The following is a 26,798-nucleotide window of genomic DNA, read 5'->3' as shown; positions in this document are numbered from 1 at the left end:
TCCACCCGAAATGGGTACAAATATGAATTAACAGCATTAGTCTTGCCATCATGCGGTGATATTCCAAGAACCAATATTTCCCCGAATAAGAATGAAGCATAGAAAGAAAGGATGCTACCTCAATTTCTTTTATATATGTATCATCAAAGCCAGATTCTCGTACAACATCCAAATATGAAGCAATTACAAAATCCCCAAGGTATTTACGGAGTAGATTAGTGGCTGTCCTGTACCTTCCATTCCTACAGCAGATACCAATGCATAATGTAACTGATAATATTATTGTTAAAAGGTGAAACAAAGTTGACTCAGTTCCATAACACACTTAGTTAAATCATCAGAGCAGATAGCGAGCCAGCGCCTTAATGAATCATTTTTCCTACGGATTCCTCTAAAGGCATTTGGAGGCTTTGGCATGTTTGGGAGTTGAAAGTTGTTAAGATCTATAGAACTTGACTCATGTAGCTCTTCAAGAGATTGCACTAGAGTTTCCTCAGTAATCCCGGTGAATAGGTCTGGAAGAATGCAACAATGGAAATTCATAATGAAAAGTAGCATGCCTTTGTTAGCTAATATGTACGAAAACAGATATCAAGAGATAATCACAAAGAAGCTCACCATCTGTTAGCTTCCCTGAGATAGCCATGAACTCCAATAATAATTTACCCAAATTCCAATATCTTGGATGCTTTTGAGAAAGTTAAGACAATTAGTAAAAAAATTATGAGCAGTAATGTACTACATTCTGCAAGGAAACCTAAACTACCTTAAATGGATCAGTATTTCCAGTGACAATTTCATCTACCACAGCTTGCATGTACCTATAAAGAAGTTTTCTTTTAGTTATCTAATGGTAACAAACAGATTCAAAGCTAAAATGTATGAACTACTGCAATCAAATGATGCAGATTACTGATGCACTGATCATATGAGCCAAAAGTTAAAAATGCATATGAACTATCTAAACACAAATTTGTATTGAGCCTAATGATTTCAAAGGCAAATTTACACAGCAACCAAAAGTGATATGAGAATCAGAAGATGACACTTCAAGAAATGTCAGGGGCATCAGTTGATGGAGAAGAATGCAACTCAAGCGTTCTCATCCTTCTTTCCGACATGTCTTGCATTATATTTACTTTCCTTAAGTTATTCTTTTCTGTAGTCAGTTTATAACCTCAAATTTTCTGATTCTTCAGACATCGAAGCATATAATCTTTCTGCAAGAAGCTTCAGGCGTACTCAAGGCACACTGGCAGTAGGGCTGCCTCCAACAATTTAAAACAGTCCCCAAGGTCGGGGAATAATAAGAGAGAAGTTGAAAGGCAAAGCAAGTGAATGCAGTGTAATGAAATAAAGAACTAGCTCATTTTCCCGTTTATGTAAATCATGTCCTATTGTTGGCAACTGATAGAATATGACCACCATGACAGTACCATGGTTATTTCTCCATATCAATGGAACATCAATGATTCTGTACCAGGCCAGTTTGATTTGTACAAGAGGTTTACAGAAGTGAACAACTGCATTCCTAAAAAAATATTATATGTACAGGAATCCTACACCACACTCCTTTTTTTTGGAAGCACAATCTAAATCCTACTTTCTGACTCGTTGACCAGACCCCTGAAGTTGATGTCTAGTAATCATAATTCTTCTAAAGCATTAGATAAAAGTACTTATCTCAAAACAAAAAAAAAACATTAGACAAAAAGTATTATTTTTTTACATAAAAGAAAAAAGTTCAAAAACCAAAAACATAGCCCATTAGTTATTTTGAAAACTAACTATGTCTCAAAATTAATGATGTCTAAAATTAGAATTATCAACTTTATGTCTAGATAAATGGAGAATTTGTAACTTTATTCATGCTTCCTTTTTTTCTAATAAATTATAAATAACTTTTGTTCAATTATTGCTTACGCATGAACAACTTTATTCACAAGAAGCTCTCTGATTGATTATTCCCATACCTTATCTCATTTAATAAGCCAGCATCTTATTTAATAAGTTTAGGAATGGATTTATATAAGACAAATGTGATCCAGGTCTACACTCAGCATACAATGGACTAGGTGGGAAAAATACCATGTTTACGCTCCCCAAACTCACACCATGAGCCAGATGCATTAGACTCCACAAAAGATAACAGCAGAATTGAGTGCTATCATCAAATGTGGAAAGTAATGCAGTTTTGATCACACCAGAAACAAAGGGCAATCTCCTTTAAATTGTTCATCCATCATAGGCAGGTCAAACACAACTAGAAATTGGACTTTACTAGGATAGAAGGCAAAATATGTAGTTCAGAATCTCAAAAAGGCATTTACCTGAATATATGCTGGGAACAACTTTCATCATCACCGGTTAAAATCAATTGCCTGAGGTCATAAACATGCCTCCTTTGCACCTGATAAGAGGAAATCAAACCAATTGATGTAATAATAACTGATTGCTTGTAATTTTTCTTATTTGGTAGACAAAGTTTTGATCATCCACTTAAAAAGATTGTGTTCAAGTGGTAAAAATTAACGAGGAAGAGAAAACAGAAGAAGACAGATTTTGTCATATTATTCCAATGAATTTTTACAAATATATATGCTCATAATTTTATACATAGAAAGAGCTATATATGAATACATAATTATAACAGAATTAAAAAGAAACATCAACAACTTAATGCGAGAGAACACTGATAACAAAAATGGAAAGTACTAATTTTGGAGTTATAACCAAATATCTAGAATTGTGATAGTCAACACTCTCCCTCAAGAGGATGCAAAGATTCCCTGCAAGCCCATCTTGCAAATCAATCCATGAGCTTGTTCACTGCTGAGGTCTTTGGTGAAGGAGTTTGCTAGCTGTTATCGAGAAGTCAAATGGTATATGTTTAGAGTACCGAAACTTATTCTCTAACTAAGAAATGTCTACCAATTTTGTGCTTGGTACTCTCATGTTGAACATGATTACGTGCAATACCAATTGCCGTCTTGTTGTCATACTACAATGTTATACCATGATTATGTGTAATAACAATAGCTGGTACTCCAGCTATATCTCCTCACTCACCTCAAAATCCATAAAATCAGCCAGAATCACCTCAAAATCCAGAATACCAATCCTTAAAGCCCAGGACACGACTTAGCATCAGTTACCTTATACGACCCAAGGTTTCTCAGGTATACTCAAGGAAGAAGAAACCAGATCGTCCAAGCAACAGACTCATATTCTAGAATTAAGGTAACAGATACTAATGCCGGAAATGAGGTAACTTTTGATAATTTCTTGACATATGATATTGGTTTACTTTTTGCCATTTAGAAAGGAATTAGGGAATGCACTAAACATCCATTATATCTACTTTTATATTTTATCATTTAAAAGATGTTTATCTTCTCACAAGAATTGTATCACAAGTCTAAATACTGTATTTATTCTTATTATATTATTTGAGTATTATTCCGTGAAGAATAAAAAATAAATAAAACTTTATGATTGTCGAAATGTCTCAATTGGACAAGAACAGAACCTGGAAGATGGTGGATCAACAAAAAAAACCATTTGAATGTAAGTGGATATTCACTATAAATTACAAAATAGAAGGTACTATAAACATGTATAAAGTCAGACTAGTGGCAAGGGGTACACACAGACCTATGGTACATACTATCAAAAGATATTTGTATCTGTTGCCAGGATGAACATAGTCAGAGTACTTCTGTCTTTGTCTGCTAAAAATGACTGACAGCTTCAATAATTTGGTGTAAAGAATGCGTTCTTCTATGGAGATCTTGATGGAGAAATATACATGAAGATTCCACTGGGGTTCATTGAATGCATAAGAACCAATATAGTATGCAAAGTTAAAAACATTGTATGCATTGAAGCAATCACCTTAAGACTAGTTTGGAAGATTTACAAAAATGATACTAGCCATGGATAAATAAAGTCAGAGAGACCATACACTTTTCATCAAGTATCATATTCACGAAATTTTTTTTGTGAACCAAACTCTTTATGGCATAAGGTGATAAACGGAATCCATGAAGTGACAAGAATATTTGGGATGTCTTTGCATGAAGATCCACTACTCACCTGACGTCCTTGGAAAACCATTTCCCAAATTCACCCTTTATCCACTACACCCACCCTACTACTCGTGGGAAATGGTACTAGAACACTTTCTTGGGAAGATATTTGGTTGGGGGACCAACCACTTGCCACAAAATTCCCGAGGATATACCAGTTGTCTACCAAGACACTATCCATGTCTCTAGCTTCACTGTTAACACTAGGGGTAACCTATCTTGGAACTGTCACTTTAATTGTAACTTGTCTGATAGGGAGATTTCTGATTTGACAACATTGTTGAACATGCTAGAACCCATATATATGACTTCTCAACCAGATAGCCAATTGACCCTTGAACTTGCTGGCATGTTCACATGTAAATGTTTCCACTCCTACTCATAAAAAATCCCAGATCCACATAATTTCATATTGCCAAAGATTTTTGGAAAGCTAGAGTTCTTTTGAAGGTGGAGTATTTTCATGGATTCCTATTAACTAGAGTCTCAACTCCAATGACTTGCTCCAAATCCATTACCCCCACCATGCCTTGTTCCTTGATGTATCTGCTATGTGTTTTGTAGATGGTGAGACTCACTTCCACTGATTCTTACGCTGCTCGATGGCTTGGAAAATGTGGACTAATATTATGAATAAGTTTGGCCTCAATTGGGTGGTGTGCCCTACTATCTATAGCTCTGTGATATGCTGAATACAAGGGGTTAGGGTGAAAAAAGAGGCTTAAGTGCTTTCGTAAGGTGTTATTTTTACTGGACTCTGGTCTATATGGCTTGTAAGAAATAATTAGATCTCCCATGATCAATTGACATCATCCTATGACCTTAGTAAGAGGGTCATTTTCATGGCCTCCATTTGAGCAAAAATCACATGGTTACTTTCTGGACAGCAGCATTTTGGAGCTCAATCGCAATTGGGAAGTTACCATTAATAGAGAATAGGGTTGTGCTAGTGTCCACGTGTTAACTTTATTTAAGTTCGATTCTTGGAGGATGTCTTATTCTTCACTTTTTGTAATTATTTCTTTCTACTCTCATTTAGTGAAACTTCTTCTTTTATAAAAAAACAAAAAAAAAAAAAAATCAAGTGCAGAATCATAATTTCCAGTACGGATAGAACGGGTCTTTGAACTGTTATACTTAAAGATTATCTCGGAAGATTTAAGATAAAGTGGGATTACCCTATGAGACTTTATTATAACAATAAATCTGGTATGAATATTGCATACAATCCAATAAAACATGATGACACCAAACACATTGAAATTAACAGACATTTTAGAAGAAAAAGATTTGTATACGTGACTTGATCTGTACACCCTATGTGCCCATGATTCTCTACTTACAAAAACCTGAATAATCCAGGGCTTCAGACTATTGTATCCAAGGATACAAGTTGAGAATGAATAATATTTATTTACCAGTTTCAGATGAGTGTTGGAAAATATATATATATATATACATATATACACATGTAATTATTTTATAAAAAAGTATATTAGTAAATATGCCTATGTAATTAAGTGTTTGGAAAGGATTAGGTTCTTCTTTTTTCTTTTTCTCCTGAAGTTGTATATATAAGGATAAGTTATTCAATAAAAAACATAACATTCTCTTCTCATGGTTTCAACATATACTCCAGGTAAGAAAAGGCCATCCTCAAACACATACCTCCAATACTTCATCAAACTCAACAAGGCTTTTTCTAATGCCAAAGAAGTACTTCTCTGCGTTGATTTGAAGGGCCAAAAGCTGAACGATCAGTGATGATTGAATTTAGTAACAGGAAGAAGAATCTAAGATAAGTAGACAAAAAAAAAATTACAAGAACTCACAGGCACGTGGAAATACCTGTTTCACAATTGCATTGCCTTCAATTGGTATATCCTCATCATTTGTAATTTTTGTTATCAGCTTCACAGCCCACTCAGTATCGAAATTAAATTTTTGAAACATTTCATCTTGTAAGCTGTAAGATAGATCGAAGTGAAGTGAGTCAGGTACCTCCCATTAAATAACTAATAATTTAGTGATATTAGCCAAATTTCAAACCCTCCTTAACGAAAGATCACCCCAGAAACGAAAGAAAATATCTGGTGCATCTGTAGGAGGAAATTGTCTAATAAACCTATAAATTAGTGTTTATCACATAGAATAAATTATATAATGTTCCAGATTTGTTTTCAAAAATAAATTCCAGAATGGTCCAGATTTTATTCTGTAAGTATCCTCTATTTTTTTGTAAATCCTAACTTCTACAAGCATTATCATGTTTCTAAATTTAATATTTTTTCATTATGAAACCTTATGCATTCAAATAAATACATGTACAATACAGCAACAAAAGAAAGATATAATCTCCCTCTGTTTCGACTATTCTTCCGTTATACACCAAATATTCTCTCCTCTTGTTCTATTTTTCTTTCAAATTGGTATAAGAGCTATGACCATAATTGTTTATCACTCCCAAACTTGATTATTCTGCACTCTCTAAGGTTTTGCATTCCTAGAGCCAACTTCCAAAAAGCTTCAGTTCCTTCCTTTTCTCTACATGCAATATATTGGCAGCTAGAACAGCTGGCAGAAAGTAGAGGAACCAGAGGAAAAGGCATTTGGACAGAGGCATAAAGGAAAAAGTGCAAACGGATAAAACAGCTGGGAAAAGTTTGTGCATTGTCTATGCCTGCATGATCCCCTACCTTTCCAAGCAGAGACAGAATTCTATTCTGGCTCTGCTTCTGAGGACGCATTCATATGGCAGACACTATTCTGGCTCTGCATTTGAGATGATTTCCACCAGCAGCTTTTATTCTTCCCAGCCTCATCCTCATCCAGTTTTTGTTGATGAATCAAGACTATTTGAAGGATATAATTCATTCTCTAATAAAATATTGACTAGATTTAAACATTAAAACTAAAATTTAAATCAAACTCTAGAATATCACTTGTACTCAAAGGGTGACACCTATGTAGATAAATAGTTTTCCTATGTAACTCCTCCATTTTGGAAGCTTATCCAACACAAACTGCACCACAGACTGACAATGGAGCATCCAATCATGAGACTACAGATCTTGCTAGCCTCAGCAACACTTTTGGGCACAAGGGACATGATCAACTCTATGAATTTCAGGATTAACTGTTGTTCCACTATGGCACTACCTGGATTAGGGCATGCAATTGGAGAGCTTGCTGAAATACAATCAATAGAAGAGTTTTTTGGGAATTTCGTCCTCGCCAATTTATCATTCCATCAGGTTAACCGGAGGTTCTACATCCATGGTCCAACTGAAGAGGGCATTGATGACTCCCCTTGTACTCTCTTTAGTGAAAAACACTTTATGGCACAATGACATGCTAGACTTGGTAAATTAAGGAATCTCCTTCACCAGATATTTGTTCCTCATATTCTCTAGGTAAACTAAGTTGTAGTCATCCCTTCTCTGTCACCACAAACGATTCCTCCAAAGCTGTTGAGTTGGTAGATTTTAATGCATGGACCAGACCTTATCAGTTTTACATGAGAATGATTTTAGTACATTTTCCTGGATTTTTCTATGTAAATTAAAAAGTGATATTTCCTCAACAATTCCTCAATTTATTTCCATGCTTGTGAAAAAATTTAACTATAGGGTGTTAAAAATTTACACACATGAGGAAGGAAGAAGTCCGGGCAAATAAAACCGCTAGAACAATTACCAACGGAGGTTAGTTGGTCACAGGTTCAGTTTACCTCTTGTAGATTAGTAACCATCAAGGGCTTAAATATCTCTCCTAATCTTTCTAGGTTTAAATGGATTTGTCCAAGTTGTGCCAAAAATTGTCAAAGAAGATTGATGTAAAAGCAGTACCAATCATTGAAATGAATTAAGCTAAATTAATCTTTTCATAAAGGCTAGTTTGGTATAACAACTTCATTTTAGGCTAAAAGGGTAAGAACCCATTAAATTAGACAACTACCTCACCATGAATCGTGTTGATCCAGGATCCCCTTGCCTTCCTGCTCTGCCACGTAGCTACAAAAATATAATTGTTATCTTTGGATTCAAACTCTATTGGAAAATTCAGCACAAAAACAAAAACCCATAAATATCTATGATTAATTTGCAAGAAATATAAGGTTCAATTCATATAGTCTAAAATCATTTGCGTGTATATGATTCTAACAAGAAGTCCTCCATGGATGTAAGCATAAGCGTTCACCAGTAACATAAAATGGTTACAGAAGATTATCTCCGTAAATGGTAGAACTATGGTTTTTTGAGAGAATAAAATCTGGATTACCACACCCATGCAACCCAGAGAAGAACAATTATAAACTCAAGCTTCTATCAACTGATTTGGATTTCACATTCTAGGATGTCAGTCATCCTTGAAGAAAATACTACTAAAACTATACATAAACAAATACTTTCATGAAAAATAAATAACAAAAATAATGACAAAAGAATCAAAAAGTTAATTGTTGAAAAAATATGAGGTAGATGGCAAACATTTAGGAACCATTTGATTGGAAATTTCAAAGCATCTTTACTCGCTTCCGAAAACAAATCTAACCCAGTTACCTGTCTAAACTATATTTTAGATTAGATTCAATCAAGGTGTGAATAAGCATCACAGTATCAGGTTTGTCTATCTATTATGAGCAGTAGTCAGTCAGATCAAGTAACAAAAATAGTGCAATTTAATTGGTGTATCAGTGGAAGAAGAGGAGGAGATAAGTCGCAGCTAAAAAGTTTATTAGGTTTTTTATGTTTATGGTCTGTTGTTATGGACCTGATTTACGGGTCTCGTTACGAGACGATAATCTAAAATCAGTAGGATTGTTTTTGTATGGGCTCATTAAGGGAGAACCAACAATTTCCTAAGTTAAACTCAAGAAACTCTTGATAAATTTTCTGCTAAAAACTGAACCTTAACAAAGAGCAGCAGGTTTTTAATCTGCATTAGGGAGTAGTTATCAGGAAGTTAATTCTAGAACTGCCTATTCCATCCACTTCCCCAATTTTTCTCCTACTAGCTTCTCATACTACAAACTGAAAATACAAACCAACCACCAAAATACAAATAAAATTTAATCTTACAGCCATACCTGTCTATTAATTATGTAATTAATTTTTTTTGAATAAAATTACATAATTAATTTATAACTAAATATATATTTATATACACTATTAAGATATTTATAATTAATTATCCTTAAAATTAAAATACTTATTATCTCATAACATCTGTTTTGTTCAGTTTCTAAGTGTTCTGACATAAAAGTACTATGTTTGTTGTTTTACATACACCTGTTAAGTAGCAGTTTATTTGGTTCGGACAATTTTGTAACTGATTGCAGGATGAGCCAGTTCCTAGTCTTGGAGAGCAGTTATTTTTCTTTTTATTACAAATAAAACATGTCCTATAGTAATAAAAACCATCAGAGAAATATTATTGAAGTTTCCTGGGAAATCAACTCTCGGAGATCTTTGGGTTCTCTCCAAGAAGACCAAGCTTAGTTAACAAAAATAGGCCAATAGGGAACAAAACACCAGATGAATTCTGGCAAGCCCCCATTAGATTTCAGTCCACAAGGCCCTATAACCAAATTCTAGGTGATTAAGACACACCATTTTTCAATAGATTTTCCTTAACAACAAGGCAGAAGTCATGCTTTTGCCCCCAGAGTCATGTCTTTTCCAAATGCGAATCATGGAAGGTTCAGAGAAGGAGAGAAACACAGCAAAGAAACAAGAAAGATATTTACAAAATGCTAACAAACTAATGCTTGTATAAAAAGAAATATATATATATATATATATATTCCAACCAGACTGCTGCTCTTGGGTACAGATAATAACTCACCTGGTTATCTATTCTTCGTGACTCATGCAAAGATGTCCCAATCACATGAAGACCCCCAAGACTTTTCACTTCGGATCCCTCACGCAAACAGTGTACTTCACAATCCTTTAGAACTGACAAATAAGCAAGCGCTATAGTGGGGCCGAGAGGATACATTTCAGACTGCTCATCGATAAGCATTTGCAATCCTTTCAAATCCATTGACTGGCTCATTTCTACAGACTCTGAAATCAAGGACTTTGCCTCCTTATATGTCCAACTCTTACCCTCACTTTTGCCAACATATTTTGCTGTATAGTTCAAATTTTAAATGAGAAGTGCAACATTAAATTAAACAGGTAATCATCTCTAACAAAAAGTGAGCGTGTGCACACTGCTTGCAGGAACAGCATCGAAGTAAATTGATTGGTCTCAAGAAACGGTAACAAACCCATTAAGGCAGTCTTAGCTAGCAAAGCTAATGAGGACGATCCAACCTTTATCTTTGAAAATACCTACACGAGAAAGTTTGATTCACGTCTGCTGTACATATTTAACAGCAAATAATAGCCATAGGCCGACAGATAAATACCCTTTCTGAAATTTCTTTGTCATCAACTTCATTGTTACGAACTTCTCTTGTCAGAAACGAAATCAGGCTATCTTCAATAATTTCTTTTGCTAGCATCTTCATGTATTTTAAACCAGGGAGGGAATAAGAATTTCTCTTCACATGACCACTTCAGAAAGAAAATAAAAAGAAAGACAAAGAAGCCATGGAGAAGGACTTGTAAATAAATAATGTCAGAAATAACATTGTTAAGCATCTGGGTATTGTGAAGTTAGCCAAAAATCATTTTAGCACATATTTTCCAGCAACATAGAGGAGTTCCATAAGGAACACATACTTTTGGATTTCCACCCAGAATTATATCCGTGCCTCTGCCAGCCATGTTCGTAGAAATGGTGATAGCATATTTTCGCCCTGCTTGGGCAACAACTTCAGCTTCTCTTGCAGCATACTGATGGAAGTAAAGGCACAATATCAAAACAAACTGAATACAGATAAAATATAATTACTATTAAACAAGCAATCTAGTGTGTTTTGCAAGTTGTGCATCCAATTGTGAGGCCCCAGCGAGTAGATTTTAAAGGAACCTTCGGCCTTGCATTCAAGACATTGTGAGGAATATTCCACTCCTTCAGCAGATTTGATAGATATTCAGAATTCTCAACACTGCATCATGAAGATAGAGACTGTAAGTATAATGTGAATGTCTTTAGAAACTAAAGATCTTAATTTGATACAGAACAATAATATCTTAATGTCTAGTAAAGAAATCTTTTGTAATTATTATCATTATTTTGTTTCAGTTATATAGGTCTTTTAGGCGTTAAAATTAATTTCCTTTAGGCAGATTTTAAATATTCTAGGAATTAAAATCTTTTACATTTCCTCTTTTATATTTGTCTTTATTAGTTAAGGTATTATAATATTTTAGTTCGTGTTTAGGTTGATAATCTTTTGAATATTATATAATCTTTTAAGATAACCAACATTGACAAAATAGCCAAATCCAAATAGTTGTCCTGCAACAATTCTTGTTAAGCACAAATCAACAAGAGAATATTTAGATTTGTTACAAAAACATTCATCCTTGTTTTATATATTCAATTTTATTATCGACTAAGCACATTCAATGATTCTTTAAGGAGCAATGGTATAAGGCCAGCTGTCGAATAGCTAATTTATCAACCAGTAGATTATGATGGATGTCTCCATAAGAACACTGAGTCTAATTTAACTTTTTGGAGCGAAAAAGATAAAGAATTAACATTAAAAGGCACCAAAGAAATGTTGTCCATAACAAAAGAAAACCATTTTAAAGGGAGAATAGATGAAAGATGAACAATACCTAACAAAAGAAAACCTACTCAAAGGGAAGACAGATTAAAGATGAATACTACCGTACCCACCCATAAACAAGACAAAAGAGCACTCTAAGAGAGAATAGATCAACGATCTAAAATGTCCACCTCGTCAAGATCGGGATTTTACACTTAAACAAAAGATATTGCTAGTGATACAAATATCCAAAGAATTATTAAGGTGGTTTTCTTTATGGAAAGATGGATTTTGCTTTCCTTTTTGGCGGTTTGGGGTTACTATAATGTTCATAGGAGTGCTGCCAAAAAGCTGGACAGAAACAGGCTTAGTACTAGTATGAGAGGATTCAATAGTTTTATTGAAGAATATCAGTTAAAAGACATTCCTTTTTCTAATACCCAATTAACTTGGTCAATTTCTTTAGGGTAGGGTCATGTCATCTCGCGTAAATCATTTGCCGGTCACCAATACTTGCAATGAAGTGTAGATTAGGATTACATTAGGATAAAGGGTATGTAAGTAATATATTCCGATCTCTATGATTTTTGTAATTAATATTTTCCTGATATTGTCACTATTCACTTGTATCTATAGAGTACGAATATTCAGAGAAATATTTACATTCATTCTTTCACATGGTACCAAAACTCTAAGAAAAAAACTCTAGACCTCTTTCACAAACCATACCCGGCCTTCATTGCTGAAATAAAGAAAAACTTTAGGAGGTCAACCTTCATTGCTACTTATGTATTAGATAAAATATTAAGTAATCTTGTATTTTAGACAATTATTGTCAATTTGAGAATGGATAATATTTATTTACCAACTTGAGGGGGGGAGTGTTAAGAGGTATAAATTAGGGTTACATTAGGGTAAACAATACATTAGTAGTATACCTTGATCTTTGTAATTAATATTGTTTCCTTATGTAGTTTCTATTGACTTGTATATATAGGATCCTAATATTCAATGAAATACATACATTTCATTCTTCTACAATAATTTTCTTCATATGCTGCAAAAAGTGTTCTTTGGGTCGATTTCATATCCTTCCCTCATTCTTTTTTAGTCAAGTCACCTTAAATGGGGACCCCTACCCATTTTGTTTTGAGAAAACATGGATTCAATATTCCCATTTCTTAATCAGGTTGAAGAGTGGTGGGGCAACATTTCTAAGAGAAAGAAGGATTAAAATTATGAGGCAACTCAAATAAGTAAAGGATCATATGAAAGTACTAAATATGGAAGTGTTTTGGGGCACAGGGATAAAAAAACAAGAGCTCCATAATCAATTGAGTGCCATGTAAAAATTGGATACTGAAAATGGATTATTAGACGCTCAACAAGCTAGATTATGCTCTTTGTTCATCAAGCTTAAGGAAATTTGGCGAAAGATGAGATAAATTGCACAAGAAAGTTCATAGTTAAATGAGATAAACACAGGATGCTTGTACTAGCATTCTTGATATAGTTGTTAATAGAAAAAAGTTTAAATATTTAAGAAATTGAAGCTTGAAAATAGTAGGGTTGCGAGAGACTCTTGTACTATTGAGGCTAAGATTATTTGATTCTATAAGATACTCTATCAGGAAGGAGGATTCCTTTTTCTTTGATAGAAGAAAAAACTTAACTGAGAGAAGAGGAAAAATATACAAAAATGGAGGACAAGATATCCTTCCATGCGTGTTAAACTATAGTAACCAAACTAACATCATAGAGAAATATAAAGCATAAAAATGTGGATTTTTAAAGGTTAAAAATAATATTCTCCCAATTTCAATGGAGGTAAAAAATAACGGTACCAAAGAAGGTCCCATGTGCCTTGATCCATAATGTTGCCAAAAAGGTCATTCCTCTATTTCATAGGATGAGGTAGATTGGTCTTCATAGACTTTTCAGCTCCTTACAATCTAAAAAGTTCATAGATATGATTGTCCCATGCTACATGGTTTTGCTTCCTTTCTCACTTTATCCCCCTTGATATACACACTAAGAAGCTCCCAACTGTAGGAGCAACCCATATAATGCTAAAAAGACCAAACATTTTTGTCCAAATCTCCCAAGCTATCTCATAATGGAGAAATTAATGGCTATTTCAAAAAATAATGGCAAAATTAATGGGAATAATGTGTTTCTATTTCCCATGCTATATGATTTTGGTTACCTAGAGGTCTCGAGCCTCTGGCAATGGCTATCCATGTAAACACCTTGGCAATATGAAGTTGGCTAAAGGTGTGATGTTTAACGAGGTAACCAAAGAAAGACTTGTGTGTTTAATGACCAACTTTCAGTGTTAGGTTGAGAAAAAAGGTGAATCGGTTCCAACAGGGTCAATAGATTTTGCATTTCAAGGGTCTCTCTATCCGATACGTCAGGGATAAAATGGAAATTCCAAGTGAGGTCCCCTCATTGTTGAAATGGAAGTGCTTGGAAGATGGCTTTACACTATGATGGGATAAGGATCTTCCTACTAGGGCATTCCATGCTACTTCCATGGACACTGTTGAGTCTGTGCCACAAAGAATTTGGTTCCGTAAAAAGTTTCATAGCCATTTAGTCAATGAAAATAAGTTCTTAGATCTAAGATTCCCAATTTCCAGTTCCTCAAACTCTTAGACTGACAATACACCTCCTAGCTAACCAAATGGTTCCGATCTCCCTTCCCTGCTCCACACAGAGATCTCCTCATGTGCCCCTCTAGTCTCTCTGTAGTCCCCGCAATTAATCTAACAAAACAAAAAATAAAGGGCTACATGGATAGACTTGATTGGATCAATGTAAACCCTACCTCTTAGAGAAAAGAGTCTCCCCAACTCTCTAACCTCCTAACCGATTTATTCTCATCACCTCTCAAAAGGACTTGCTCCTCGGAACGCCTCCCAAAGGACTCGCAAATATATCAAGGGTCGCACGATTCTAGTGCATCCTATCGACTTTGCTATTCTCAAAACAGTTTCATCATCCACATTAATTTATGGGAGACTGCTTTTTCCAAGTTAATCTTCAATCTTGAGCTCTAATAGAAGGGGGATATTACCTGACCTTTCTTTGAGGATCTAGATTGGTGTCCTACAAATAAAGTTAACGACATATAGTGAAAAAGGCTTTCTCAAGAGAATGAATGAGATTAAAAAAGCAATCAGGGAACTTGGGAGGATAAAGTCCCAAGCCACAGGGTTTTTTAATTGCGTTTTCCCAAAGTTGCTGGGAGTTTGTCAAAGGAGACTTGTCAGAAGTTTTCTTGGAGTTTTTCTTGAATGGAAAGATCGGAACCAACATGAATTCCACCTTTATTACTTTGATAAGAAAAAGGATCATTATATTAAGATCATGGATTTTTGACCTATCAGCCTTTTGACGTTGTGTTTATAAGCTCATTACCAAGGTTTATTTGTAATATTGAGAGAGGTTTTAGGAATACTATTTTTTCTTCAACTAAAGTGCCTTTTTTGCTAGTAGGCAAATCTTTTATTCTTCGTCGATATTTAATGAAGTTGTAGGAGATATCAAAAACATATATATTTATTTTATTCTTACAATTGTGACTTACATCCTTTTCCATACATACACGATTTTCATAATAAAAATCTATTTATAGATGGACACAGATATAACCTATGTTATAAATTAGGGATCTGGTCTAGGATTACACTTAAATAAGAATATTCACCGAGTAATATTAAGGAGCAATACCACCAGCAGTCAACACTCCTAAAGCACTGAATTTAAAATCATTTCTTTTCACACTGCAGAATTGCTTTCAAGCTTCAAAAAACTCTTTGATAGTTTTGGTGTTTGTTGAGTTTGTCTCCTATCCCATGGATTTTTATATCTACAAAGATGCATCAATTCGGGAGGAATAACAGATGAATATGTTATCTCTCATGCTTGAAGATAAATACCAGAATTTTCAACAATCATTTTCAACCTCCCCAGCTTCTTTGAGATGGACTGATGCTATCTACTTCACTTCGGTTAAGACTCCTGTTTTTCTGGAGATTTTCTTTATCTGCTTTGGAAAAAGGATTGGGTTTGTCTTGTATATCGAAGGATACCCTTTGTTTTTTTCTTCCTTTCTGCTTTTCCAGGAGGACATCTTATCCCATTACTTTCTTCTTTAATAACATTTTTTTCTCTAGGAACTATTGTAATGGAAGTTTATGCCTTTACTTCACTTGGTTAAGCTCCTTCACTTTTTTAGAGATTTTCTTTATCCAGTTTGGAAAAGGATCAGGCTCCCCCTTATAGTGATCGATATTCTTTTTCTTTTGGATTCTAGTTTACTCTTGTACCAGCATATCTTATCCGTATACTTTGTACTAATTTTCTCTCTTCCCTGACAATATTTCTTCTTTTATTTTTTTTAACAGAGGACTTCTCTTGGAATAGTTATGATGGAAGTTTATGCAAGTGCCTATGCTTGCATGTGTGGGTGCCTATTAAGGAGATACTAAGAGATCTGTTAACGATAGTGCACTTCGGGAGGAAATACTTCAAATGACCTTTCACATAATATATCCAAAATGGTCGAATTAATTTTTGGTTGAACAGATGTAATATTGGGAAGAAACAAAATTATTAACAAGATAATTACGGAAAATTTTGGACAAAAGACAACAAAGAGGGCTTAAAATGATATGCAGGTTCGAAAGATTACCTTGTGGTTCCAACTAAAACAGGACGACCATGTCGAAACATGTATTCAACTTCTTGACGAACATATTCCCATTTTCCTCGAGCAGTCTAAGAAAAAAACCAATGCCGAAGCATAAGAAAGAATTAATATGTATTATATATATTGTATATATATAACTTAATGAACAAACTAGATATATCAAACTGATAAATTATACATATTGAGCCCCTTACAGCAAAAGCTTGTATGGGTAAATCTACACGAACATTTGGCAGATTTGTAGGAACTTCAATGACTGGCATCTGGAACATCTTCAAAAACTCTTTCTCCTGAAATATTATGCAGGAAAATTCTACATCAGAATGTTAACAACTTGGAAAACGTAAATTACAAGGAATACTAAAAAGCTTCAAATTCATCCCCTTACTTCAGTTTTTGCGGTCCCTGTCATCCCTGATAGCTTAGGGTAGAGCTTAAACAGTGACTGGTAAGTGATTTGAGCCACCACCACTGAGTCAGCCTAAAAATTTCGGAAAAAAAAATTACTTTAAATCAATAAGTATGCTTGCCAAATTTTAGTCCTTAACTCCAGTGATATACCTGGATCTTCAAACCTTCTTTAGCCTCAACTGCCTGGTGGATCCCTTCAGACCATCTCCTTTTCTCTTCAACTCTTCCAGTTAACTGAAGAAATTTTGTCAATGCTTCATTTATAAACATTTGATCAATGAAAATAATAGCTTTTTTGCATAAAAAGTCATAACAGAAGAGGACCAGGTAGCCTCCCCAAAAAAATTAAAGAAGGAAAGAAGGAACGTCTGCACAACAAAATGATTCAATATAGAATAGCCCATCCATCTTTATTCTCTTTCTTCCTCCCAACTCCATGAAAAAGTACGTAATAAAACCCTCAAGGTTTCCAAACGTATAAGATCAAAGTCTCAAGCAAAATTCCACGAACTTCGAGCAAATTATTAGTATTATATTTGCTGAGAATTTCATTTCAAACAAAAAACTTAACCTTAGATGGCACAACTACCTTCCAAAAAAAATTACTAAAGGGATTATTTGAACAGAAAGGTTATGGATTGAAATGCAAAGAAAGATTTCGAAAAAAAAAACTGCTCAAGGAGTCCAAAGGACAAACTCTATGATGAAGACAACAGGAAAGGTGGGGACTGATGGAGATTCAATATGAGATACAAGTACGAAAAGGCCAGGACCAATGGAGGCAGCCGCATGGCCTATACTTTCCTAGCGGGTGGCATCCTATTCAGGCGAATTAACGGTGCAGCTTTAGATTCTAAGTAGTTGGAAGTTCTAATGTTGATGGTAGGGGTGGTGTTAGTCACTGCCAGCTGTGATGATGAGCTGAACTGTTGACTGGTTTATCAGTGTTAGGGCTTTCTTTTCTTTTTTCCGTTAATAAGTTTGGTATTGTTGAGATGTGAGAGTTTGAGATTTTGAGTAAAAGACCTTTTTCGCTTATATACCAACTGACATAGAACAAACTTAGGTAATTTACCTGGTAGGAATTTGGGAATAAAAATGCATATATTGTACCTAACGTTTCTTAGATATCGCGTCTAAAAGTCTCAAACATCATATTTAGGGGCCCGATTTTGCATCATATAACTAGAAAATTAAGAGAAATCTAAAAATATTTTATTAGATGACTGAATTTTCTCAAAAGTGACAATTCTTTTGTTTGATAAAAGAAGAAGATTTATTAAGATAAGAGAAGCAAAATATAATGAAGGCTAAACATTCTCCTAGTCGTTACAATCTACAGTGAGCAAAAATATCAATTTTTTAAATAAAAAAGTGTGAATTGTATAAATTACATGCACCAAGAAGGTGCAAAATCCATGTCCAAAAGAATTTATGTATCAGTTAGTATGTCAATAAGTTCTAAATTTTTCATTGAGTACAACTGTTGCCTCATAATCAAAAATATCAAGTGTCTAGAACCATCTCTCTCTAATTTGATCTAGGCTCCTCAAAGACTCTTCTGTTCTTTTCTTTCCACAGTATCCAAATAATTGCTAGTGGAATCAGCTCCAACTGCTTCTTTCTCCTTATAATATCCTTCCACGCCTGCTTCTTTCTCAACAATAGATCTTACTCCTAAACCACCTTGATGTAATAGTCTCTTGATCTTGTCTCAAGCCACCAAATAATATTTTTTATTCTCCATTAAGTCGTGTCATAAAAATCTGCATTACATTGCTTCCCATTTCTTGGGAATACACATTGTTATAGAGAGAAGAGACATATAATGCATAGAAAGATTCTAAACTGCTTCTAATTAGTTTTAACCGTCCACCATTAGATAGTAAATTTCTCTTCCACCATACAAGTCTTCTTTCAAATCTGTCAACAATAAAATCCCAAGTCCTCACATTTTTATTATTAGCTCCGAACAGCATGCCCAAGTACTTGATCAGCAGGTCCATAACTTTACAACCTAAGGTCTTCACCAGTCTTCCAATCTTAAAAATTAGGAAGTAACCAAATATGAAGCTTTTCTATCTACACTGGAGTCAGTTGCTTTCAGCAAGGAACATGATCAACCCATTTGGAAGCTCAACAATTCTGGATAATTCACTGTTAGATCTTTTTACAGGCATTTGACTAAGAAGGAGCCCACATAGATTAGTTTCCCTAATAGACAGGTTTGGAAGATCAAAGCCTCTCCAAGGGTTGCTTTTTTTTACTTGGGAAGCAAGCAGGGATTGTACTTTGACTATAGACAAGTTAAAGAGGACGTGTAAAATTTTGGTGAACTGGTGTTGTTTGTGTAAGATGGCAGAGGAGACACGTAGTCATTTGCTGCTATGGTGTCCGGTTGCATATAGACAATGGCCAATGGTATATGGGCTATTAGGTGTTAATTGAGTAATGACTAGTACAGAGAATGAAGAACCATGGGCATGGAGGGAGTTGGCTAAAAGAAGAGACGTTGGAGGCTGGTCCTTCGGCGATATTTTGGGTTGTTCGGAAGGAAAGAAATAAACAGTTTTTGAAGGGGTAGCAGAAGGGATAAAGAATGCAAGGAAGATGGTTTCAAACCCTTATTATATTGGTAGAAGGTAAAGAATTAAACCATGTGGAAGAATTAGGAGAATTAATTGATATTCTTACAGTTTCACAAATAATGTTGTACATGGTTTGGCATCCCCTTAGTGTCTATATTTAATGATACCTTAATACTTGAAATTCCAAAAAATATATATATGAATGAACTAAGGAAAACTAAATCTAATAAGAGTAGGAAAACTAAATATTTAAAAAGAACAAAGTATTTATATTTAAAAGAATTATAGTTTTAATTTATTTAGGCTAAACCTAATTCATTCTGCATTAACTAAGATAGACTATATGGTAATAGTTCATTGTAGTACCCATATTTCTTGCTCGTCTTCCCCATCTCCCCTAATGGATGCCAACCATTTGACTTATGATTAAAAAAACAAATACAGATAGAGAGAGAGAGAGAGAGAGAGAGAGAGAGAGAGAAGCAACCTCATTGATAATAAGAGCCTTCCCATTTCTAACAATGTATTGAACATCACATCGATAAAATTCTTTAGCTTTCAAAGCATTCATCACAAACCTGCAACATATTATTACTAACTACTAAGTTAAAAATTGAAATAGAACATGTAGCAACACATTATTGCTAACTACTATTTTCCTAACCTATAGTAGAAAGCTAGTTGACATACACATTTGATCCACTACTGCTAATCACTCAAGAATTATTATATATAAAATAAAAGTAGAAACACTTGATTTAGATTACTTGGAAAAGCTCATCAGCCAAGAATATAACAAGAATAGTTTTCTTATAGAAAAGAATTATTATTCACAAGCTAACGAGGAAATACTGCCCATATACAGATAAAATTAAAATGTATGTGTGTGTATGTTATAGAAAACGAAGATTTATTGAAAAAGGATGAAGAAACAATGTGAGAGGACAAGGTATTCTCCCAAAATAGACAACAAAAGAATCAAATAAAGAGAGGGAAGAAGAAAAACAATAGAAGCAGTTTAGTCCCTTTGTTAGAGGGACGATACATTGACACTTTGTTAACATTCATGTGCCCTGACCCCCAAAGAAGCTAAGAACAGGAGTTTACATAATTTGAAATTTTCCAAAATGGCTTTTCTTTTCAAAGATGCATAGCAGAGTTTTGAAAATTTCAAACTACTTAAGTACAGTGGGTAAATTGATGAACTTCCCACTTCCATGGTAAATGAAACGGTTAAAACCAAAGAACAAGGGAACCAACAAGAAGACAGATACTTGCCTTGCCCAAGGATCATTTTCATCCCATAAATCATTTGTTTCAAGAGCCATCTCTGCAAGTGTTATGCCTTCCTCAGTCAATTCCACTGAATTGTCTTTAAGTTCCACGTTGTAATGCTGTCACCACCGATTAGAAAATTTTGCAAAATCAAAGTCAGGTGAAAAGCAAGAAATTTATCTAGACAAAATGAACCCAAGATTCAAGACCTACCACACCCCGTATGAGAAGCTCAGCTACTTTGGCAGCAACTGGATATCTTGCAGCATCTTTACTGGCCTGGAATGAAAAATAGAGGAGTAATATCCATCCCCAAGATACTACAACTTCAGACTTTGCTCAGTGACACCAAATTCTTTCTAAAGCAATTCTTGATATCATTATTGCTTTGAGTTTTGCAAACCTCTATCTTTAAAACAATGGGATAAGAAAAAGAATGTCAAGGAGAAAATGAACTATGAAAGCTTGAATTACCTCACCACTTATCAACAAAGGATTTCGCCCTTCATCAATGAGAACTGAGTCAACTTCATCAACTATAGCAAAATGAAATGGCTTTGGCCTGGTTTTGCAAAAGTCGTAGCTAGTAATCCAGAAAAACAATAAAGTATATTAAGTACAGTTCTGAAAAATATACCATCTCATAACCAGTTGGTCACCATTTGAAGCAAGATTATCTCGTAGATAATCAAAACCAAGTTCCTAGTACATCGAGAACAGTATTAGAAAAGGAAGAAAAAAAATATGCAGAGAAAAGCAGAAATCATAAGTCACCAGCCCCTAGACAACATCAAGGAGGCAGTCAAAAAAAATCACTAACTATCCCTCAAACATACCCCCATTAGACCCAGCCATTGTCAGGAACAAAGGATCTAGGAAGAACTTACCGAGTTATTGGTGTATGTTATATCACATCTGTAGTTGGATCTCCTCTCTTCAGCAGTCATCCCTCTCTATGTAAGACAGTAGATTAAAAGCCATTAACATCAAGTGCCATGCATGTTGACAAGATCCAAAATTACCTAGTAGCTCTAGTTTATCTCATTTATGTTTTCACATGATACCTGAATAAGACCAACCGAAAGACCTAAGAAGCGATGAACACGACCCATCCACTCAGCATCACGATGAGCCAAGTAATCATTAACAGTCACCACTGTTGGGAAAGATAGAAATATAAACAGCTTTAACCAGAAAAGAAATAATGGACCAAATGCTCAGCTATAGCACTATGAAAATATATTAGGTAGGATCAGCCATCAAGAACTGAGAAAAAATTATACTTGCACCATAAGGGGTACCAAAGCACTACTCATGTCAGTAAAAGCTTACAGCTCTTCAACAGCAGCTTATTTCTACCTTCACCAAATTTCTTGCAAACATCTTAAACAGGTTTTATTTCCGTGGATATTGTTTGAGAAATAATAGATAATAAAATTATTTTTTTGGTTTCCATTTCTTGAAATAAGGAGGCAACAAGTATCCAAAGTCTCCTCTCCTAATGCAACATCTCAAAAATCGCATATAACTACAACAAGGGATTTAAACTTCAATTTTTTTAATAAAATAAATTTATTAAAAATCACAAACTTCAGCGGAGGATAGGTAGCCTCTAGGTTAAAAAATCAAAAGAAACAAAGGACATACATCAAGACAAAGCAGCATCTCGATCTCTTAGAAATGTGGATAAAAATATTATCTGAATACGTCATGAACTTAACCTAAAAAGAAGCAAAGAAGACACTCTATAGCAAAAAAACAAGGATTGAGTGAGACCATTGCTAAAGTTCTAGCGTCTTGCACCAACCAAAAGCTCAGTAATTCATTTGTTAATGTGTACATTAATTTTAAACCCTTCAAAAAACAAAGACTGAAACTAAATTGAAGTAAGAGTTTTCTGGGTTAATTCTAGAATTGAAGAAAGATTTTTTTTCATGGGTTATTAATAAATTAATGCAAGTCTTACCGAAATGATGGAAAAAGTATAATATCTATTACATACATACCTGTCAAGGTGATAGACATACTTGAATCCTTAAGCCTGATATTCACAGATGGATGAAATGAGTTTCATTGTGCTGACACATGCACTGTTCTTAAGTTTTGTTTCTTTTCATTTTTTTATTGAAGTGGCATAAGAGAATGACTTAGGTGTAATATTTTTAAAATGATAGACCCGCTTGTAATTAAGCCTAAAACTCAAAGTCTTCGTGTAATTTACCCTAGCATGTGTAGTAATTACCTTAGGATTTTCAATTTATTTAGATTATTTAAGTTGATTTAATAAGGATTTTGAGTTCTGTCAGGATTTTAAAAAAACGATAATGTCTTTTCTTATAGTTTTCACTGACTGTTATAATGGTATTAACCTATAAAATAAATTAAGTTGCAATAGATTAGAAACTTCTTCTGGTCTGGTATTTCAAAGCTTCTCTTTTTTACTATTCCACTGTTCTAGTCAATTTCATCACTTAACCACGATTCTACTCAATCTCCTCTTTATATTGATTCTTCAATTTCTCTTATCTCTCTTCATTATTCTCTTTCCTAAATTGCGAAGGCTCTCACTAAGGTAGAGTTTTTGTTCCCACAATAGTGTTGAAATGATTAATACTAAATACTTGTTTCAAGCACGCAAACCTCAGAGTTCTTTCCCTAGACATATAAATTAAATGCACCCAAAGTTCGAAGAACAATGATAATTTGTTTTTTTGGCTTAGAGGGTTTGCTCTAAACTATTTTCTCCATTGACAATTTTCCAGGTTTGTCCTCCTAATAGTGCGATTCTATCTCCATCCTATTTGCATAATTTTGAGTGGAGTATGGAAGATTTAGCATTGTGAGAGCGGCTATCTTTCCGAGTTAGAAGTCCTTTAGTCACTAGATTGTTTTGATTCATCCTCTTTGCTTCTCTTGTTTCATTTTTGCTTTTCTTTCCTCCCTTAGCCTGTATTGTTATTCTCTCTTTCTAAGAATACTTCTTTTACCCAACAAGAGAAAAATAAAATAATAAAGCTTTATAGTGTCCCTCTTTGCTATGTCTTGAAGTTTATAGTTGGAACATAATGTGAGGATCCTTAACCAACATGTTCATTTCATTGCACACATCTTATTTAAAATGGTTTGCATGGCGTCTTTGTGTCCCAAGGTTCTTTTGAAGGTTGCGTTTTTTTATTAAGCAAAAAGATTTTAATGGGGTATTTTTCTCCTTAGTTGTATATTCCTAGGAGGATACACTATGCTTCTCCTTTGTATCCTCTCTATCTTGATAAATGTGCTCTTTTTCTTACAAAAAGAGAATTTAATGTTAACAGGAAATTGCTCCAAAATTGTCCACCAGGACCCACAACATGAAACTCGCAGTTCCACTGGTTTAACCCCGCTTCTTTATACTACCTAATTCACAAGAAAAAAATTTCAAGAAGTAAAAGCTATAAGCTATAGGACAAAACAGAACTAATGAGCTTGTTCTAAGAAACAGCAAACTTATTTTTTATATACTTGTAACAAGATGGCTTCTCCACATATAACGTATATGCATACAAGTATGGCACAAGAAACAACAAACTCATTATTGATTCTTTGAGAGACATTTCTGTGTCCTTTCTACAGAGAAATTAGAAAATAATTTTCTGTTGATTTTCTTGTTTCTTTTTGTGTTCTGTTCATCTGCTGTTTGGAGGTCTTTCAAGATACTTATCCTCATCTTTGTATTCTCTTCTCTCTGTTTATTAATAATATCTCTTTTCTTATCAAAGAAAAGGAAAAAGAAAAAAGAAAGAAAGAACAAACTCGGTAACAAGAAACTACTTAGGAAGAAATGGGTTTCTGAAAACAGAAGCCTTAAAGAATAAATAAAACCACTAAGATACTATATGCACCAGTTCCACCAGCACACCAGCTGAAACTTCTTCATTGTTACTCCAATTCAAGTTTGGAATTCCTCAGGCAGCCATTACTGATGACTAAAATCATTTAACCATTAACCAATAAGTTGAATGATTGATGTTCCAACCAACTGAAGAATTTAAGCAAGTTCTCTGAACATATTATGGACCTTAGCTGCTTGCATAATAGCCATGGCCACTTTTAAAAAATTATAGACAACATACCATGAACACCCTTGCCGGTTAGTGCATTAAGATATGCAGCTAATGTGGAAACTAATGTTTTTCCTTCACCCGTTTTCATCTCTGCAATGGATCCATCATGAAGCACCGCACCACCAATTATCTGGCATTAAAACTCACTGCATAAATAAACTCAACAACATTCCTTTAAGATACCAGGGACAATAGTGAAATTTAGATAATTTATTATACAAGCACGAAGAGGAGCTGCAGAAATAAGAGCTACTGTACATCCAGGTGCGTGCATTAACAAAATTGACTTGGGAATTCAACACAACAAATAAAGGAGAAAATACATCTACAAACAGTCACTATACCTCTATCTATAGACTATAGGAATATTAATATATTACAAAGTTTCTACAGTATAATGAGAAACTGAGTTCTCTCTCACAAATCACTCTTGAACCCGGTAAAACTTCTTTCAAAATCTAGACTACAAGAATGATAGTAGAAGCCTACTCTTATTTTCAATTTTTTTGCTCCCTCTCTATCTTACTGCTCTCTGTATTCCCTACAGTTGCAAATTCCTTTTACTTGTGTTCACATGCTGTAAACTCTGCAAGATAGATAATTTTACAGGTAGAACCTAAGGCTCAAATGGATGATAATTTTGAGGGAAATCATTGGAATGGAAGAAAAATAAACATCTAATCAAGTCTTGACTTAGCAAAACTTTCTTGCCTGTTGCCTCCATGGAGAATCACAAGGATTAAGTCCCACAATTGAAATGTGTTCCACCCAACATGAACGAACATACTACTAAAAAAAGTGCATGTGATTGCATGATACAACGGCCACTCAAAGAGAAAAGAGAGATAGAAACCTGCACATCAAAATGGCGCATTCCAAGCTTCCTTCTGGCAGCTTCGCGAACAACAGCAAATGCCTCTGTAAGGGATATAACAGAGTAGAGCGCCAATATCACAAACTACAATTAGAATTCAGTTATGTATATAGGGCAAGTAAAAATATGGAAAAAAAAAAATGACGGCTTCCAACCAGCTTGAATATCAGCTAGTGTTTCCCCTTCGCTCAACCTTCGCCTGAACTCCGCAGTTTTCCCGGTCAACTAAGAAGAACAAAATAAAAAACCATCATCAATACATTCTTTAACAACAAGAGAAAAAGAGTACTTCAACAAGGTGCAAGCCAGTTCACATCCACTTACCTGCTCATCAGAAAGCCTCTGAATTCGAGACTCAAGCACATTCACAGCGTCTACCAGACGATAATAATCCCGAACAACCCAGTAATTCATGCTCGTTACATCACTCAGAGTCTTATTAAAACAAACCAAATTCTCCTAAACCCAAAAAAGAAAAAGATAACACGAATAAGATTTACCCCTTGACGTACAAAAGGAAGCAAGCAAATCAACGAACAGTTGGTGGGCAAATAAGACATCTCCAATGAGTAACGAATACTACCTTAAGAGACGCAACAACAAATCCACTGCGATGAAAACTAGGCCGTCGAAGTTGGGAAAAGGAAGGAAAAGATGAAGAAAAGGAGAGAGCATATGAATGTCTGTTGGACAGGAACGTTGTGCGGGGAGAAAGCGTGACGAATAAAGAAGGGTTTGCAAGAGCTTGAACAGAAGACATCTTCACGCAGGGATACTACTCTGCTAACGGTGGCTCTGGTGTGTTTACATCAAGGTTTGAAGGATTTAGCTTCTGGACGTCTTCTTCTTGATCTAATCTGTAGATAACATATACTTCTGCAGCAACTGTAGAATTCAGTTCTCCAGTCCCGACGCAGTGTCGCGTAAAAGAAAGTTCCCGCGACAACAGCCCAACATTTAACTTCAATATATTTAAAATAGAATTGAAAAAAATAGTACATAAACCAAATGGAAAGTGTAATAATAACATTAGCTCTTTAATATTTATAAATTGTGTGTTATATCAATTA

General features: G+C 34.6%; 1 protein-coding gene across 1 annotated transcript in view; it reads right to left on the bottom strand.

The window, feature by feature from the left end:
- Positions 1–26,798, bottom strand: part of SECA2 (Preprotein translocase SecA family protein) — a 38,256-nt gene that overhangs the window by 2,061 nt on the left and 9,397 nt on the right. Inside the window, exons 7-34 of the mRNA XM_088208370.1 lie at positions 26,053–26,187; positions 25,884–25,953; positions 25,708–25,772; positions 24,864–24,984; positions 21,816–21,907; positions 21,639–21,704; positions 21,389–21,453; positions 21,226–21,313; positions 20,965–21,030; positions 20,755–20,870; positions 19,964–20,054; positions 17,039–17,122; positions 16,866–16,958; positions 16,672–16,767; positions 16,460–16,545; positions 11,073–11,151; positions 10,823–10,936; positions 10,507–10,602; positions 10,366–10,429; positions 9,936–10,225; positions 8,046–8,101; positions 5,937–6,054; positions 5,757–5,837; positions 2,331–2,410; positions 767–821; positions 619–688; positions 326–515; positions 119–242 (exon numbers count right to left, since the gene is read on the bottom strand). Coding sequence (XP_088064496.1) covers positions 119–242; positions 326–515; positions 619–688; positions 767–821; positions 2,331–2,410; positions 5,757–5,837; positions 5,937–6,054; positions 8,046–8,101; positions 9,936–10,225; positions 10,366–10,429; positions 10,507–10,602; positions 10,823–10,936; positions 11,073–11,151; positions 16,460–16,545; positions 16,672–16,767; positions 16,866–16,958; positions 17,039–17,122; positions 19,964–20,054; positions 20,755–20,870; positions 20,965–21,030; positions 21,226–21,313; positions 21,389–21,453; positions 21,639–21,704; positions 21,816–21,907; positions 24,864–24,984; positions 25,708–25,772; positions 25,884–25,953; positions 26,053–26,187 — 2,751 coding nt within the window. The remainder of the gene's footprint in view (positions 1–118; positions 243–325; positions 516–618; positions 689–766; positions 822–2,330; positions 2,411–5,756; positions 5,838–5,936; positions 6,055–8,045; positions 8,102–9,935; positions 10,226–10,365; positions 10,430–10,506; positions 10,603–10,822; positions 10,937–11,072; positions 11,152–16,459; positions 16,546–16,671; positions 16,768–16,865; positions 16,959–17,038; positions 17,123–19,963; positions 20,055–20,754; positions 20,871–20,964; positions 21,031–21,225; positions 21,314–21,388; positions 21,454–21,638; positions 21,705–21,815; positions 21,908–24,863; positions 24,985–25,707; positions 25,773–25,883; positions 25,954–26,052; positions 26,188–26,798) is intronic.

Source organism: Carica papaya, chromosome 1, assembly GCF_054855325.1.
Source record: "Carica papaya isolate Zhongbai chromosome 1, ASM5485532v1, whole genome shotgun sequence".
NCBI lineage: Eukaryota > Viridiplantae > Streptophyta > Magnoliopsida > Brassicales > Caricaceae > Carica > Carica papaya.
Note: the sequence above shows the minus strand (reverse complement) of the source record. Positions and strands in the feature narration are given on the sequence as shown.